At 40.1% G+C, this 18,076-nt stretch overlaps 1 protein-coding gene across 2 annotated transcripts in view; it reads left to right on the plus strand.

Annotated features, from left to right (window-relative positions):
- TECPR1 (tectonin beta-propeller repeat containing 1) overlaps positions 1–9,440 on the plus strand; it is a 167,060-nt gene extending 157,620 nt beyond the window's left edge. For both annotated transcript variants that reach the window (XM_073591001.1, XM_073591002.1), the window contains one exon: positions 1,602–9,440. In XM_073591001.1, the coding sequence (XP_073447102.1) occupies positions 1,602–1,760 (159 nt within the window). In that variant the 3' untranslated portion in view covers positions 1,761–9,440. The remainder of the gene's footprint in view (positions 1–1,601) is intronic.
- The last annotated feature ends 8,636 nt before the right edge of the window (positions 9,441–18,076 follow it).

Here is an 18,076-nt window from a genome sequence, read left to right on the forward strand (position 1 = left end):
AACTGCACTAAAAATAAAAAACACATATAAAATAAATAAATCACACGTGTAGTAGTTTATTTATTTTATATGTGTTTTTTATTTTTTTTATTTTGTATCATTTTTTTCACCCTCACTTTTATAATCACAGTGGACTTTTTGTGTGTTATATGTATAACACTTTTTCAGTATGCACACCTATTCAAGGATTTTTGGTATTTTATACATTTAATCACAGATGGTTTTAGATCTATATTGTCATGGTCATATCGCAAGATTTAGGTACGCTTTATATGCACATTGCACTTTGTGATTTAATGTACACGGCACTTTGGTGTACATGGTTATAAGATCTATACAGCAAGTGATTTGAGTTTTATACTCTTTGTGATTTGCACTTTATATTATTATTATTTTCGATTCACACTTAGGGTTTTAGTTACTCAGATATATCCCCAGGCGCAACGCATTCTTCATTTATAGTTTATCGCACGATCATGAAAACGTGATCTGCGTCTGCAGCCGGGTATTTATTCAGTTGGTTCTTTACTGAGGCATTGGATCATTGTGGCTCGCAAGATTTTTTCCATATTTCATCCAGTGTACACTGTAGTTTTATCTGAATGTACCATAGAAGCCAGAGATTTTTTGCAATAGCTTGTTCATGTTACAGTCACTACTTCCTTTATATGCCCTTCCTTATATGAGGCTTTTTTGTGCCTGACATACATTTCCAATTTCACTTTCATTCTTGTAAGGATTGCAGAGGTAGGTGAGGAACACCTTACTTGAAAAGAAAGTCTTGGAAACACCAGCAGGTTGAAGAACAATGATAACTTTTCTAGTGTACCATTTAAAATCTAGCTAACGTGTTTCGGGGTTGGGGCTTCCTCTTTTTCAGGGTGTTGGTAGCATTAGATCTGTCACTGCAAGTGTAACAGACATTCCTGAATACCAATATCCTATCCTATGAAGTCCTCACAACCAACAGATCTAACACAATGAAAGCCCTGAAAAAGTAGAGCCTAATCCATGGAAATGCTTTTGCTATGTTTTATATCATTCACCAGTAAAGTGAATATTGTTCCCCAGTTGGCTGAAGTTCCCAAGACATTCTTTACTTGCCTCTTCAATCTTCATACAATTGAGGGGGCCCATTCTTTTAGCATTTTTTCAATTGCCACAGACCTATCGGGGTCTGAAGGTCTGACACAACCTTCCCCATGCACCATAACGTAAATTTTCACTCTGTCTGTGTTGTGCTTTAGAAGTCCACATGAAAACATTTTGGTGTTCATTTTGAGCTGCTACAGTAACACAGAGTGCACTTGTACCTCTATACTATATAGAGTACCTAGTTTCTAAAAGCCAGGAGCTAAATGCTAAGAAATACTGCCTCTTGAGGATGCAGTTAATTCTGTCAAAGCAGTATGAACAACAGGGCAGGATAAGGGACTTGAATGGGCTTGCAGCTGGAGGTGGCAGCACCTTTATTATATTTGAAGCAGTTATGAAAAAAAATGAAATCAGTTTAAAACATATACGATTTTGTAGTTGCATCTTATTAGACGTAGAAAAAATAAATTGTGCTGTTTGATGATGCCATTTTGTGTCTTTTACAGGGAGGTTGGGAGTATGTCACTGTTAGGGGAAACACTGGGTATTATAATGTCCAACAATCCAAAACAAACTCCATTCCACCTCTGGAAACCCGTGAAGGAGATAAGGAAGAAGCCTCATCCTCTACACAGTCTGATAATCCTGCTGCAACTAGTACTTAGGATATACAGGCTCATTCCATAAAACCTTGCAACATAGTGATAACTTTCTTGTAGTGTGTGTATGCTGAAGGTATTTTTGGTTTTATTTATTATTACTGTGAACCTTCAAGTTGAATTCCCTATGTTTGCTTTCTTCAAAAATGTGAAGGAGATGGAAGCATGCTGATTTTACCGTGGCAGGGGCACAAGGGAGGTTTGTGACTCACACATGAATCTCAGCTTTCTGCAATGTTCAGTGTAGTTGACCCCCTGCCACAATAATTTTATAAAAGTAGCCATAGACAGGCAGATCCTGTGCAGAAAATGACAAGTGGAGAGAGATTTGGCAGTCCTTAAGCAAGACAGTGGAGTGCTGGTACCCACTGGGACTCTCATATCCTTGTCATGCATAGTTCTTTGCTTTTTAAGAGTGAAGGATCTTACCTGCTCACTGGATGCTTTTCCCAGCAGGTTGTAACATATTCGTGTGCAATTATGAGCAACTCTTAGGAGGTTAGAAGTGACCTGATTGCATTGAAGGAGGTAAAAGTGTTAGTTGCTTGAATTACAGTATCTCAACAGCTTCAGTTAGGTTATCTTCAGTAAAAAACACACATCAAATTGACTGGTAGATTAAGCTGTTTTGGCAGCTCAAGCTTTAAACCAATCTCAACCTATCCTAAGAAAATTAATCTTGACTCTATCCTCGTCCAGCATCCTGGTTGGTCCAATAAATGTGATGGATGGCCCCATCGACCAGTGATAGGGCCAAGCTTTGTTTTTATAGGAAGAACACGATTTCTATATGCCTTACATTTTCTATAGCATATGGATCTACTGAGCTTTTTGAATGTGGTTTTTGCAAAAGATAACCTCTTACTTTTTCCATGACATTATAGAATATAAAGGACATTGGCCTCCTCTCTGGATGATACAGCAATTATTTACTTTTTCAGTATAGTGTTGATAGCCCAATGCCATCCTAAGGGCCAAAGTGCCCCTTTTTGCCTCTGTCAGAGACTTTCTCAACATGGGTAGCTTTTCTGATATTTGTGCTACATTTTTTATAGCACTCAAAATCATTTGACCACAAGTTCCCCACTGTGTCAAAGAAGGGATAATCCCAGTAGATGGGGTAGTAGGCCTTCCATAATCATTCGCTATTCCAATTTTGGCAGAATCTGGGGACGAATAGGATTTTTTTCACATCTCAGCACACAATCTCAACCAATTATTTCTAGGAAAACGGCTATTGGCTGGGTTGACCTTTTAAATGATAATAGTGCCCAGAGATAACAGTCCCTGGCTCTGGGTGTGTTTGCTGGGGGCATAGATTTTACAAGTCTGCATTTTTGAGTAATACTTGGTCAAAAGAAAGATGATTTAATGACTGGATTGTACATGAATATCTGCCCACCATCCAATGTCTATGGCCATCTCTAGCATGGCTTACAGCTAGTTTTTGTGACTGTGATTTACAGAGTAGCAAATGTTGGATCTAAATGACACCACTATTAAGTCCTGCCATTATAGTATTTGTAAACTGCATGATTCCTGCTGTTTGAACTACTGGAAACAAGAAAAAGACTAGTTCGATTTTTCTTACAATAGAAGATGCACCTAGTTGTGAAAGGTGTTTATTTTTTTTTCTATAGATGTTTAATATATTATATTAACTTATATGGACAGAATGAAATTAAATCATATAGCCAAGTTACCCTATTGTGCTGCTTAGAAAAGCCATGATAAAACTAGAATGCATTTCAAGAAAACAGCACTCCCAGGGGGCATTTTTTAATAGGAAAATTTTATTTTAAGCCATTGAATCTCAGGTTAAAGCACTTTAACCTTAGGTATAAATTTTGTTTATGTGGTGTACTTGGTCTCATGTATAAAAAACGATCTAAAAGCAAAGTGTCAGCATTGCCCACAGCAACCTGCAACAATTTACACTCTGTACTTGATGTGTATTCTTTTTACACTACTAAAAACTGGTTTCTAGGGACAACAGAGACACTTCCCATGTGTATATATGATATATCATATTCTTTGATGTACCAAATGTTTTGGTAAATTTGGCATGTAAATATTGTGTGTAGGTTATTTTATTTATATCTTAAATATGGAGTTATTTGGACCATGCAAACCTGTATATGTGAAGAGTGGAACAGACTTTTGCACAGAACAATACGTGTATAGCATTTAGAGTGACAAACCCTTTAACCACTTCAGCCTCAGAAGGATTTGCCCCCTTCCTGACCGGGCCATTTTTTGCGATACGGCACTGCGTTGCTTTAACTGACAATTACGCAGTCGTGCGACGTTGTACCCAAACAAAATGTTTGTCCTTTTTTTCCCACAAATAGAGCTTTCTTTTGGTGGTATTTGATAACCTCTGCGTTTTTTATTTTTTGCGCTATACACAAAAAAAGAGCGACAACTTTGAAAAAAACTATTTTTAACTTTTTGCTATAATAAATATCCCAAATATAAAAAAAATAAAATACATTTCTTTCTCAGTTTAGGCCGATATGTATTCTACATATTTTTGGTAAAAAAAAAAATCGCAATAAGCGTATATTGATTGGTTTGCACAAAAGTTATAGCGTCTACAAAATAGGGGATAGATTTATGGCATTTTTATTATTATTATTTTTTTTTTTTACTAGTAATGGGACCATTGACATTTATACTGCGATTAGTGCTTTAAATAGCCACTGATCACTGTATAAATGTCATTGGCAGGGAAGGGGTTAACACTAGTGGGTGATCAATGGGTGAAATATGTTCCCCGTGTGTGTTCTAACTTTAGGGGGGATAGGACTGACTAGGGAAGGAGACTGATCGGTGTTTCTATATACACACACACATCCCACATCCCTGTTCCTGCTCTATCAGGAGCAATTGCGAGTGCGCCGGCGGACATCGCGGCCGCTGGGCAGACACAGGGGCTCCTCAGTGACACGGCGGGTGCGTGCGCACCCCCTAATCCCCTTAAAGCGGCCGCCATACAGGTACGGCGATTCGCACAGGGGAGCCATTCTGCCGCCGTCGGTCGACGGCGGGCGGTCTGGAAGCGGTTAAAGAATAGCAGCCTTAAAATACAAAACTGGTTCTTAAAATACAAAGCAGGTTTTTATGTTTGTCTTATCTGTAGGCAATTGAATTAATTACCTAGGTATTTCATAAAATAAAGGAGTATATTTTATCTTACTAGGCCAGTCAGTCATATTTAAAAAGCAATTTCAGGCAACAGCAGCTGAGGATAAAATAAGAACATTTATTTAATTTACCTTAAAGTATAACTTAACCCAAGCAGAAAGTGTAATATACAGATACTCCTCATTTAACGACTTACCTGTTTAACGACTGCTCAAACTTACAACAAGCTCTCCCCAACCGAACGATGCGCTGTACATCATTGTATTGTATTGTATTGTACAGTACAGAATTTCCCTTTGTGTTCTGTACTTATGCAAATTAAAACAACATTATTGAGCTGGAGTTTTGTATTTAGACCTTTTTTTCCCAGTACAGTACAGTAGTTAAGAATGCTTAAAATATTACAATTATTACAATATTAAAATAAGATTACTTGTGGCTCCTCGTTTTACGACCAATTCGTTTAACAACCAGGTGGTTAAGTGAAGAGTATCTGTATTGCAGCTTACTAGTCCTTAGATGTGGTGGCTACATTAGTTTCCTTTCTTAGCATAAGTCTATATTCTGCAAGTACAAAAAAATACCTGTTGATCTTAATAAGAATCCAGTGTCCTTGCGGAGTGCAGTGTTCTTTAGGTTCTAAATCTTCCTTTCAGTTTTTAAAATTAAATTGGTTCTATACATGCTGTGACCAAAAGGCTATGGTCACCTGACCGTCACATCTATACAGTATGAGCTTGTTTTCACAAGATGTTGGAGTCAGTGGAAATCTGTGCCTATTCAACCAAAAGAGCATTTCTGAGGTCAGGCACTGATGGTTGACATGAAGATCTGGCTTGCAATCAGCATTTCATTTCATCCAAAAGGTGTTCAATAGTGTTGCGGTCAGGGCATTGTGCAGGCCATGCAGATATCTCTACATCAAACAATGGAGGTCATTTAAAACTGAAGAGTATAAAATCTGATGCAGCTCTGCATAGAAACCAATTGGCTTCCAGATTTTATTGCCAAAGCTTAATTTAACAAGCTGAAGTTTGAAGTTGATTGGCTACCATGAACAGCTGCACCAGATTCTGAGTGCATCAGTTTTAGTAAAACTCCCCCAATGTCTTTCTGGAGCTGGCTTTGTGCCCAGAGACACAGACTTGAAACATAAAAGGGCATTCCATAAACCTTGCGCTACAATTGATGGGGCACAATTGTCTAAAATGTCTTTGTATGCTGTAGCATTATCAGTACTCTTCAGTGGGAATACCCGAACACAAAATTTTAGACTTGTGTCCACATACTTTTGGCCATATAGTGTATATGTGAGGAATTGGAAAACAGAAATTAATCTTGTGTGTCACAAATAGGGTTCACAGCTCACCAGATTATTAAGAAAGGGGAGTTGGGTAGCTGCCGGTGCACTACAGCAATGATACCTGGATGAAAACTGAAGTAACAACCAGGTAGATTCTGCCTCTTGTATATATGTATTTCAGGGTTGACATATGACTAGAGTATATCTTTAATTTGGTAGCGTTTTGCACCCTAACCACCCAATTAGATTTCAATTTTCAACAGGTGACAGAAAAGACAAGCAAACTTGATTGCTGATTGGGTCCTATGGTTTCCTGCTCATCGTACAATATTGTTTTACAATTTAAAGAGCCTGCTGGCCTCATTTCAGCATTAGCCATGTACTGATTTGCATTACAATATACTGTAATGACTGCACAATGTTAAAATAAAACCTACATATTTTTACAAATAATTGCCTATTACACAGCATTAATAAATATTAATGTAATTTTGGTTGATTTATTTTTCCTTAAAGGAGAACTGTAGGCAATTGTTAAAACGCTCCATATAATTGTATATTGATTGTAAAACTGCTAAACTTATTTTTATACAGAGCTTTATATAATTCATCTTTATATTCATTTCTCATAATCTTCTTCAACTGTATGAATGAGCCACTGTAAGGAGAGTGGTGATGGAGAACATCTTCAGTCTAGCTGGTCTTTTCATCTGCAGCTCTGACAGTCCAGTCCTACGTTTCAGTCATTGAAGGATATGTTTAGGCAGTTCAGGAATTTGCCAGGAAGTAAGGCTATGACTGATATCATTTTAGGGCAAGATAATTGTGGTCACACTCCTCAAGGTAAAGCAGCATTCTAGAAATTGGGCAGATAGAGCCTTGCACATTTTTTGTCCATTTGTCATGTCCACTAAATATTCAGTTGTTGCTGGCTGATCTGCAGTATAAGCATATATAAATAAAAATCAGGCAAAACCTCCAAATCATTTGTAATATGTTTGTCCGTGTCCCAGTATCTGCCAATATTGCATGATTGTGCCAAAATATTTATGTTGGGCAACAGTCTAGTCCCATTTAGTGCTGGATTTACGCATAGTCATTACAACTGCCTGAAACTTCTACTGTAAAGAATAAGTGCACTTTTGAAATACTTTAACATTCAGGCAAATCAATCAAGTTGTTAAAGGTAATCATTTTCCTTTCTCATTCTGTCACCTGAAATCTTTCTGGCAGTCCAGGCTTTATGCCTGATGTCTGGCTTATGGACATGTACAAGGATGCGGGGATGCATTCTTTTATATAACAGGAAATGCAGAGAACCTTGTTCCCTTTTTTTTTTCTCTCCTCTTAATCTTCCTAAGTTTTCAGCCAAAGATTTCAGCTCAAACCTACTCTATATATGAGAAGAAATGTATTACCAGATATGCAGAAACTGCCCCTGGGTAAAATGGGCTCAAATAGGAAACAGTATTTTTTATTAAAAAGGTGCACTTAATCTTTAAAGGATCACTAAAGATATTTTTTTTTAAATAACAAATATGTTATACTTACCTCCACTGTGCAGCTCGTTTTGCAGAGAGTGGCCCCGAACCTGGTCTTCTGGGGTCCCTCGGCAGCTGTCTCGGCTCCTCCCTGCAAGAACTCAACACCTTCATGCGAGCTCCCTCGCATGGTGTTGAGTGCTTGCGGACGCGCTCCCGTGATACAGCCGGCGGCCATAGCCGCTCACTGTGTCACTCGGCCCTGCTCCCCGGCGCGCTGCGTCATTGGATGTGATTGACAGCAGCGCGAGCCAATGGCTGCGCTGCTTTCAATCCATCCACTGTAACCAATCAACGGCCAGGCTGAGCGGCGAAGAGGATGTCGGGGGCGATCGCGGGACTTTCGAGGGGTCAGGTAAGTAAAACAGGGGGGCTGGGGGGGCCGGTATTGTCAGATGTTTTTTCACCTTAATGCATAGAATGCATTAAGGTGAAAAAACTTTTACCTTTACAACCCCATTAACATTGACTATAACAAACTGGCTTTTTTGTGCCAAGATGTTGGCATTCCCAAAATAAAAAAATAATGTCACATACCTAAATCGATGTCCATAACCTAATTCTAACCTATGCCCTCCTCCCTGTCACAGTCCTAAAACTTTACCAATCCAGTAAAATGAACGTTTAAAGCCAAACTTCAACCAAAATGTTTTCATTTTGACAGGTTACAATCTCCTGTCATGTTTTTATTTAAGGTCTGTTTCGCCATTGGGGAAATTTCTCCTAACTGCAGCAAAACACTTTTTTTTTTATAAAAAAAAAAGAAAGGTTGGAATCTCTTTCCGGTTTTTATTTCAGTATGTGTCTTCCTGTGTCAGTGACAAATGCCTTGTTTCCTTTCCTTTTCTGTTGTCACATGGACAGGAAGTGGGGCACAATCTCTTAAATCTCCCGAGTCATGAAAGGCAATCAAAACTTAAATGATTTACTCTTCAAATTTTTAGCTAAAATTTAAAAATGTTTTGGCTGGAGTTGGGCTTTAACATTTAACAATCCTTAACATTTAATTTTAAAATGTAATATCTAACCTGAAACTTCACCCTATTCCTAAAACTAACTCTAAAAATGAATTCTTAATGTTCAATTTCACACGTGACCCCCCCCCCCCCCCCCCAAATTTTTTTTTTAAATCATCTTATCCCCACGTCTAAATGCCAGACTTAGGTTATCAGTGCTCAAAGCATTTACATCATGTCACAGTCCCACCCCAAATGCTGCGATAACCAATCCTTGGCAATGAGTCCAACTGCTTCATGTGTTCTACAGACTGCCAGCAGGGCTGGGACTACTATACAACTACGGTACAGCATTACATATTGCATAACTACTATTTATGCCAAACACTGCCTACCAGAGTCTGTGCTGATAGCCTGTGCCACTTGCACACAGATACATAACTCTACGGAGAAACCAGAACTGTTAAACTGCTTGGGATCATCAAATCTAGAGCAGTTAATGCAAAATTTGGAACAAAAAAATGAAGAACATGTTATTTATTGTCAGCACTGTTTACCTCAAATGTTTTGTTTTTTTTATTTTATTGTGTTAAACCACTGTTTATTGTCCTCCATGTGCAGCAGATTCGTATTCAATGTCTTTGTGTTTTTAATAACCAGCATGAAATATGTTATGTTGATATCCATGTAGTCTACTCTCCAGCCTCTGTCAAACAATAAACTAGATCTGCCTGCTTCAGTCACTGTGTTCCAGAGTATTATTTTATACGATGCTCAGCAGGGACCAGCATAGAGCACCTATCCTGGTATGTTTGTGAAATATGCGGTAATGAAGCCAAATATATCGATTTGCTGTCATGAGTGAAAGGGTGGCCATATACAATCTATTAGCGAAGAAAGGTTGTTCCAGATCTTTTCCTGCAGATAGTGTTCAGTACATGGGTCACAGCAAACATTTGAGGTCAATAGACATGTGCTTAAATATCTAACAGGATGTAAGATAGGACTACACCAAGGCATTTATGTGGGTGTCATACAATAGAAAACATATCAAATGTTTAAACTGAGAAAATATACCATTTTAAGAAAAAATTATAATTTTGACATTTATGGCAGCAACAAATCCCAAAAAGTTGAATCGGGGCAACAAAAAGCTGGCAAAGCAAGTGGTACTAACAAGGAAGAACATTTTGCAACTAATTAGGTTAATTGGCAACAGGTCCGTAACATGACTGGGTATAAAAAGAGCATCTTGGAGAGTCAGAGTGTGTTAGAAGTAAAGATGGGCAGAGATTCACCAATCTGTGAAAAGCTGCATCTAAAAATTGGCGAACAATTTCAGAATAATGTTCTTCAATGTAAAATTGCAAAGATTTTAAATATATCATTATCTACAGTACATAACATTATTCAAAAATTGAAATAATTTGGAAACATTTCTGTACGCAAGGGATAAGGCCAAAGTGCAATAGTGGATGCCCGTGATCTTTGGGCCCTCAGATGGCACTGCATTAAAAACAGTCATGGTTTTGTGATGGACTTCACTGCATGGGTTCAGGAATATTTCCTTTCAGTTTGTTATGCCATTTAAAAATGCAAAGTAAAACTCTATCATGCAAAGGAGAAGCCATATCTGAACTGATTTAAAATGGTCTGTTGCAAAGTGGAAAACTGTTCCGTATTGAAATTTGACATTCTTTTTGGCAACCCACAGGTGCCACATCCTCTGGACTAAAGAGCAGAGGGACCTTCTGGCTTATTACCAGTGCTCAGTTCAAAAGCATGCATCCCTGATAGTATGGGGGAGCATTAGTGCATATGGAATGGGCATTTTGTTCATCTGGAAAGCATCATCAATGCTGAAAGATATATCCAGGTTTTAGAGCAGCATATGCTCCTACCTCTCTTTCAGGGAAGGCCTTGCATATTACAGCAGGACAATGACTAGACCGCATACTGTATCTATGACAACAGCATGACTTTGTAGTAGAAGAGTCCCCGTGCTTAAATAGTAACTTCTTTTTTGTTGGGAAAAAAACTTTCCCCTCTGGATGATATATGTACTGTGCAAGGATTTTAACAAATGTTGTTGCAGATTACCTTTTGTTAATATAAAAAAATAACTGTTTGTCTTTGTCCATGTGCGAATTGGATGAGAATAGGAGTAATTTTATAATGATCAGTCAGCTACTGCTACCTTTAAATGTGATTTCCTTTTAAAAGCATCTCGCCAAAAATATTTTTTTTGTTGCAGGGTATGCCCAAAATCTATCTTAATGCAGACTTCTGGGAAAATGAGTGAGCAAGCAGGAAATTACATTTCTGGGGGAGTTCTGTACACCATCTATGTACAGAATACCTCCAAGTTGCCATAGTGCATTTTGCAGAAAATTACAGGAGCAGATTGAAAAGGAAAGGTAATTTTTAATAACCTTCAGTTACAATATGATTTGTGTAGCAATTGTATATACCAGGCATCACTAAATGGCAGACCGCGGTCCAGATCCGGACCGATAACAAGACCTATCTGGACCACAGCCTCTCCAGTATTATCCTCTGTGCTGGATCAGTGGCGGGTGCCAACGGGCATGGAGTGCGTGGTACTCGTAGATCAGCTCCGGCCATGTTTATGTTATATAAGACCATCTGCAGAGATTTCTCTTAAAACATATCTAAATATCTGCTTACTGGCTTTGAATTTCCTTACATTTATCCTGCAATTTGCAACTGCAGCAAACGTTGAGGTGACAATAGGTTTTTCAGAGCCTGCAGGCTCTGTGACTGCTGCGGCCTCTACTTGCTCCTTTTATCAACTAGACCCATGTTTCTCAACCTTTTTCCCAGCCAAGGCACCTTTTCAAATTAGACAATCTCAAGGCACCCTTTAAAATTATAGACGGTCTCGAGGCACCCCATTCTAAAATGTAAAAACATATTCTAATAATTTTACGTAATGAAGGAAAATCCGTACGTAGGACACCCAACGTTGGAAGAGATTTATTCTTCCAAAGCAAATACACTTTTGCACACTCATACTGAGTAGAATTCCAATATTTCTCCCGCAATTTCTCTCCATCAATCAGATAATGCCGCCCCCAGTCCTGAGGGAGAAGGGCACAGGTGGATAAAACAAGGATGCTGTGGCGGCAACAGACATCCTCCTCATTAACTAATGATGTCATTCGTTGTTAGGATGCCAGAGTCTAGAAAGTCGTAATGGTGCATAATGAAAACCCATGGCTTTGTGGTACTAAAAGGCAGGTTTGATTCACCTGCTGGCTTGTATACAATTTTTGTTAATTTTTTAGGCATTTTGCCAAGGCACCCCAGGGTGATATCCCTTAGTGTTCAGCCTAGCACTTAACCCCTAAATGAACTGACTTTAATATAAACCTAAAAATAAGTATGGGTACAAGAATAAAATGTTTGCTAAATACCAGAGGAAACTCAATGCACATAGCACTTGTCCCTGTTTAAATATGTGGCATAGTTAATGAGCTGCATTGCCAAATAGGTGGCCCCTCCTCCCTTTCATTTTCTATCTGACAATATTGGATGAAGCAGATGGCAGTTTTGGGGAGAGGCAGCATAACAGAGAATGCACAAAGAACTCATACAGCCCTTGCACCCCCTCTTCTGTAAGCTGCCAGCTTTCCTAATCTTTTAGCTCTATGCCTCCTCTGCTCCCTTACATGCACTTAAAACACTAGCATAACTGCTCCCAGGCCCTCTTGCTGTTTTGGAGGAGATAGACAAGGCATGTCCAAAGTCCGGCCCACGGGCCAATCACAGCCTGCGTTCCGGCCCGCCTGGTGATTTGGATATGTATATCTTTCGTGGCCCCCAACGAATCCCCGAGCGCCAGAGGCCACAAAAGGTATATATGCTGGCTGCCATGGAAGGGACGGGGAAGGGGTGAGACGAGTGCCGTACATACAGGTGAATTTCCTGTTTGCACGGCGGCCTCTGTAATAGGAAGTCCCGTCTTCTGCGATGCCATTGGACGAGGAGGCAGGACTTTCTATTGAAGAGGCCGCCGAGAAAACAGATTCTGCTGTATGTAATCTGTTGGCGTTCTTCCCGCCACCTTCCTGTCCCATCCGAGGTTGCAGATGGGCATCAATCAGGCTGCAACGGTGAATCTGCATTCCTGGCAATTGGGGTGCTGCATTCCTGGCAATGGTAAGGCTGCATTCATGGCAACTGTGGATCTGCAGATGGGCAATGACCCTTATTTTGCCTCACAGTACATTTTTAAAATGTAAGTTTTTTTCCTGAAACTTCCCTCTTAAAGTGAAAGTGTGTGATATATGCCAATAAATACAGTATAGCCAAATATCACGCCCGAGCTCCTCTTTTCACCACAAAGGCAAGAGAATTCTTGTTGGGCAGTGTATTAGTGCTCGGATGAACACACTTAGACCAAATTTTAATGGTTCAAAGAATGTCAGGTAAAATGGTCGGCCCTCACGCATGTTCACTCAATCAAGTTTGGACACCCGTGAGACTATCAAGCTGTTGGCTTGTAATCTTGTGAATGACAGAGGTTTCAGAGGAGTTGGGATTGGAGGGATTGGTATATGTATGGCAGGAATTGGTCTGTCAAAGCCAAATGAACAAAAAACACCTGATGCGTAAAGCACAGTAAAACCCCTCATAGATTTTTTGACAGGCAGACCAAAATGTGGTATAAATTTTATTATAACAGCATCATAAAATAGTACAAATCAACTATGAACATCGTATAGCATTAATGCAATTATGAACATAAGATCAATGATACACAATGCCCAAGATAACACATTCTTTATGTCTGGCACATACTGCCCATGGATACCGGTGGGCTAGCTATCGTATATACTGGCGTAGACACCTTACATGTTTCAGACTAATTACAGTCCTCCTTCAGAGGTTTTATGTAAAATGGGTAGTAGTGGTTCTACAATATAAATATATTATGTTAGTAATATAAAAATGCATATAGAGCAAAGAAAGGCACATTCATGTATCTATATACGGCATAAACAGATCATATGTCATACTTACAAAATTATAAAAAAAAGATGTTGCATATAACTGATGAGTAAGTGATCAGTCGTTTCTCAGAGAGGTCAGCGCAGACATGCACCAGATGGAACCACGAGAACCACGAGGAAATGAGCCCAAGACTGCACATACAGGGACCTCAGGTAACAACAGAGCAATAGCTCCAACCATGTAATGCCAAACAGCCAGTTAGTAATCGGTAGTTGGAGAGTTTATTATGGATGCTCATCTGTATAGATAAGCAGATATAAAGAGTTGTTAACATGATGTACAGGTATGCAGGGACTCAGAGACTATTAGATTGTATTATAGCCATAAGCAAAGTACTTATAGATTAAATCTGGCTAGTATCCAGTTACATATTTCGTGATTGAAATCAAACAGAATCTGCCAAATAGTTCAGCATACCTTGGTCTCCACAGTCAGCTCCAGTGCAACCTACTCCCAGTTGTGTGCTGCAGGAATGACCACAAAGGAGCAAATATACCCAGCTGGAGGGCTTGATGATTCAATTCCCAATTGAATAACGGGACAGCTGATAAGGAAAGATGAAAAAGCTGGTGCCAAAATCTGGGCATCCAGCGTCCATCATGCATCCCTCGGTGTCAGGGCACGCGGTGCGGCCATGTCCACCCAAAAGAGAGGGGCCGGGTGGAGCCATGTCCTCACGCCACCGACACGCGCACGTGCGGCCACCCTACCGTGCTACAGGGTGGAACGCAAGCAGGAAAGGAAATGTCGTGGACCCTGCAATTTCCTAAGGCCAGAAAGGAAGTCCATCCACGCCCCAAATGGGGGGGGGGGGGGGTGAGATGGACCCACACGCAACGAGCAGTGGTAAATCCATCTTAGTTCACTCTGTAACCACAAATTATTAAAATCCCCCTCTCTGGGAATCGCATAGATATGATCTAATGCCAAAAATTACATTTTTGGAATAGTTTCCCTGTGAACCAGAGAGCTATGTCTACCAAGTGGTAATTCTGAATCTTTTGTTATTAATACTCATTATATGTCAATAGAGTCTGCTCCAGAATTCCAACTTGGGTTTGCCAACATAGTAACAGCTGCATTCACATGAAAATAGATAAACTATTCCAGGGGTGCAGCAGTTAACATAATGTTTAGGTTTAAATCTCTCCCTATTTGGTAGTGTCGATAAATTGGCAATAGCCTCGGTTCCCACAGGGTAAAGTACCCATAATCTTGTATTTTTCCTCTCTCTGCTTGGTGCTCACTAGGCTTCAGAGGAGTGTCATCATTCACAAAAACACAGGCCCTGACAATGTGAATGGTGGCACTCCTCTGCAGCCACTGTCATTCACAAGAAATCAAGTTGACAGCTTGATAGTTTATCTCCTCCAACATTGCCGGTGCCTGGCGGGTGGTTTTGGGTTCAGTCAAGCAATTGTTTTATGTCCTGGTAGGGTAGCAGAATAAGTGCAGACAGAGCTGCAATACTACATGGAGGATGGCAAAATGTAGAGATGCAAGGGGCTTCATTGCTGTCTGTAACTCCCAAAAAAGAAAGGCCATAATTTGAGCTTCAGCCTAGGGAGCAGCTACAGCCAGCCCTGTAATTGTATTTGCTAACCACTGTTCAGATTGGAACAGGAAGAAGTATGATTATGTACTGGGTCCCCAGTGGGATTTAACAATCTGTTTATACTTGCAGCAATACTTCTTTACCCCAAAAATGTTTTACTTTATCAGCGCTGTAAGTATCCGTGCCAAATAGTCACACCACAAATGCTGTGGAACCAAACCCTTAGCAATGAATCAAACTGCTTCAGGTGTTCTACAGGTTGGCAGCAGGGCTAGGACTACAATACAACTACAAGAAAACATAACACATTGCATGTACTGTGTGTCATACTTATTGTCAACTACAATATACTGTATTAACTCTGTACATGTCATACACTAGAATCTGTGCTGATAGCATGTGCCACTTGCATGCAGATACACAAATCTTTGGCGAGACCAGAAATGTTACACTGCTTGAGAGAATTAAATCTAGGGTAAAGGGACAAAGCTTACAATGGGTGCTGTTGCTCGCTACCGTGAGCTCTGTCCTTCCTGTAAATCAGCCCTTCAACATATCCCTCCCACCCATGACCTTTACTGCAGCTACAGATTTCAGGTAATTTCACAACCCTTTAAAGATCTAAAAGGGTGCTTGTATATAAAGTTCTGTTCATTCTGCTTTTATTAATTCATTATAGTGAGTCATTTTTTTTTACTCTTGATATGAAGTTTTGTTATTCCCACACAAAGGATTTCGATTCCCTTTATTTTAGGATTTTTTGGGATTTAGGATTATTTTGGGGTAGCCACTATAATGTACACGTTTCATTCATTTCCTTTTTGATACAAAAAGTACAGCAACCATTTCGATGCAGGTGGCATTTTTCCAGCACAGGATAAATGACAAGACTATTAGGCTCGGTTCACACTTGTGTGATGCGGGAACTCTGCAAATCCACTGTGGGTTCCCGCATCGCACCCGACTCGAACGGCAGTTCACACTGCCATATGCAAACTTCTGGGACTATCAATACATTGTTAATGACGCCCCCATTTCAGCTTGCATATCGCACTGCAAACTGACAGTTCGGACATGAATCGGATCGCATGAGTGTGAACACCATGCGATCCGATTCTGGCGCGGACCAAAAAAAAGGGTCCTGTGCGAGTTTGGTCGGAATGCGATGCGATATCAGCCATACTATTTGTATGGCTGAAATTGTATCGCACGTACATCACATGTGCTTTGCACTGCAGTGCGGTGCGACTCACATGCGATATCGCAGAAGGCATAAGTGTGAACCGGGACTTAATTTTAATAGCTGCATGAATCTAATAAAGTATATGTAAACCCAATCAATAAAATTGATATGTGTTAAATTGTATGTCAACCCATTCAGTTTAAAATAGAAAAAAATGCAAAACATTTGTATAGATATAAAAAGAAAATGTTTTTATAAGTGATCATATACCCTCTGTTCTCAGCTGCATAAGGTGCTAGGGGTGTAGAAACAGCAGCACCCCTATCTTCCCAGTGAATGGCTTTGGAGCATGGGGGGGGGGGCATGTTAAGACAGGTCTGATCATTGGAAGAGAGCACAGAGTTCCCAGCATAGCTAGAGAACTGATCACCGTGAGTTCTCATGCCTATTGTGGCCAGTTTTTAACAGGAAAGCAGAGGGACTGACAGGAACACCAGGGATTTCACACAAAGGAATCAATACAAGGAGAACAGGATACTTTTTTCATACAAGTACATGTTACAGCAGGCACATATCAGCAATATGAAATGTTTGGTTTACATATTCTTTAATGTAATTTTAAAGATGTCGTAAAGTCTCAAGGTTTTTCACCTTAATGCATTAAGGTGAAAACCCTTCTGTGGTGCAGCTGCCCCCCCCAGAGGCCCCCTTTTTACTTACCTGAACCCGATCTTTCGAGTGATGAGCACGAGCCCAGCAGCTCCAGCCACTGTCTCGGGTCCTCTTTGGATAGATTGATAGCAGCGGGAGCCAGTGGCTCCCACTGCTGTCAATCAAATCCATTGACATCGGGGCAGGGCTGAGTTCTGCAGTCTGTGTCAATGGACGCAACAGCAGGACTCAGGAGCGTACCCCCGACTTGATGCGGAGGAGGAGCCAGGAGCACTACCGGGGGACCCCAGAAGAGGAAGATCGGGGCCGCTCTGTGCAAAACCCCTGCACAGAGGAGGTAAGTATAACATGTTTGTTATTTACAGTGCCTTGAAAAAGTATTCATACCCCTTGAAATTTTCCACATTTTGTCATGTTACAACCAAAAACATAAATGTAATTTATTGGGATTTAATGTGATAGACCAACACAAAGTGGCACATAATTATGAAGTGGAATGAAAATGATAAATGGTTTTCAAAATGTTTTACAAATAAATATCTGAAAAGTGTGGTGTGCATTTGTATTCAGCCTCCCTGAGTCCATACTTTGTAGAACTACCTTTCGCTGCAATTACAGCAGTAAGTCTTTTTGGGGATGTCTCTACCAGCTTTGCACATCTAGAGAGAGACATTTTTGCCCATTCTTCTTTGCAAAATAGCTCAAGCTCTGTCAGATTAGATGGAGAGCGTCAGCGAACAGCAATTTTAAAATCTTGCCACAGATTCTCAATTGGATTTAGGTCTGGGCTTTGACTGGGCCATTCTAACACATGAATATACTTTGATCTAAACCATTCCATTGTAGCTCTGGCTGTATGTTTAGGGTTGTTGTCCTGCTGGATGGTGAACCTCCGCCCCAGTCTCAAGTCTTTTGCAGACTCTAACAT

This window comes from Aquarana catesbeiana, linkage group LG06 (assembly GCF_042186555.1).
Source record: "Aquarana catesbeiana isolate 2022-GZ linkage group LG06, ASM4218655v1, whole genome shotgun sequence".
Classification (NCBI taxonomy): Eukaryota; Metazoa; Chordata; class Amphibia; order Anura; family Ranidae; genus Aquarana; species Aquarana catesbeiana.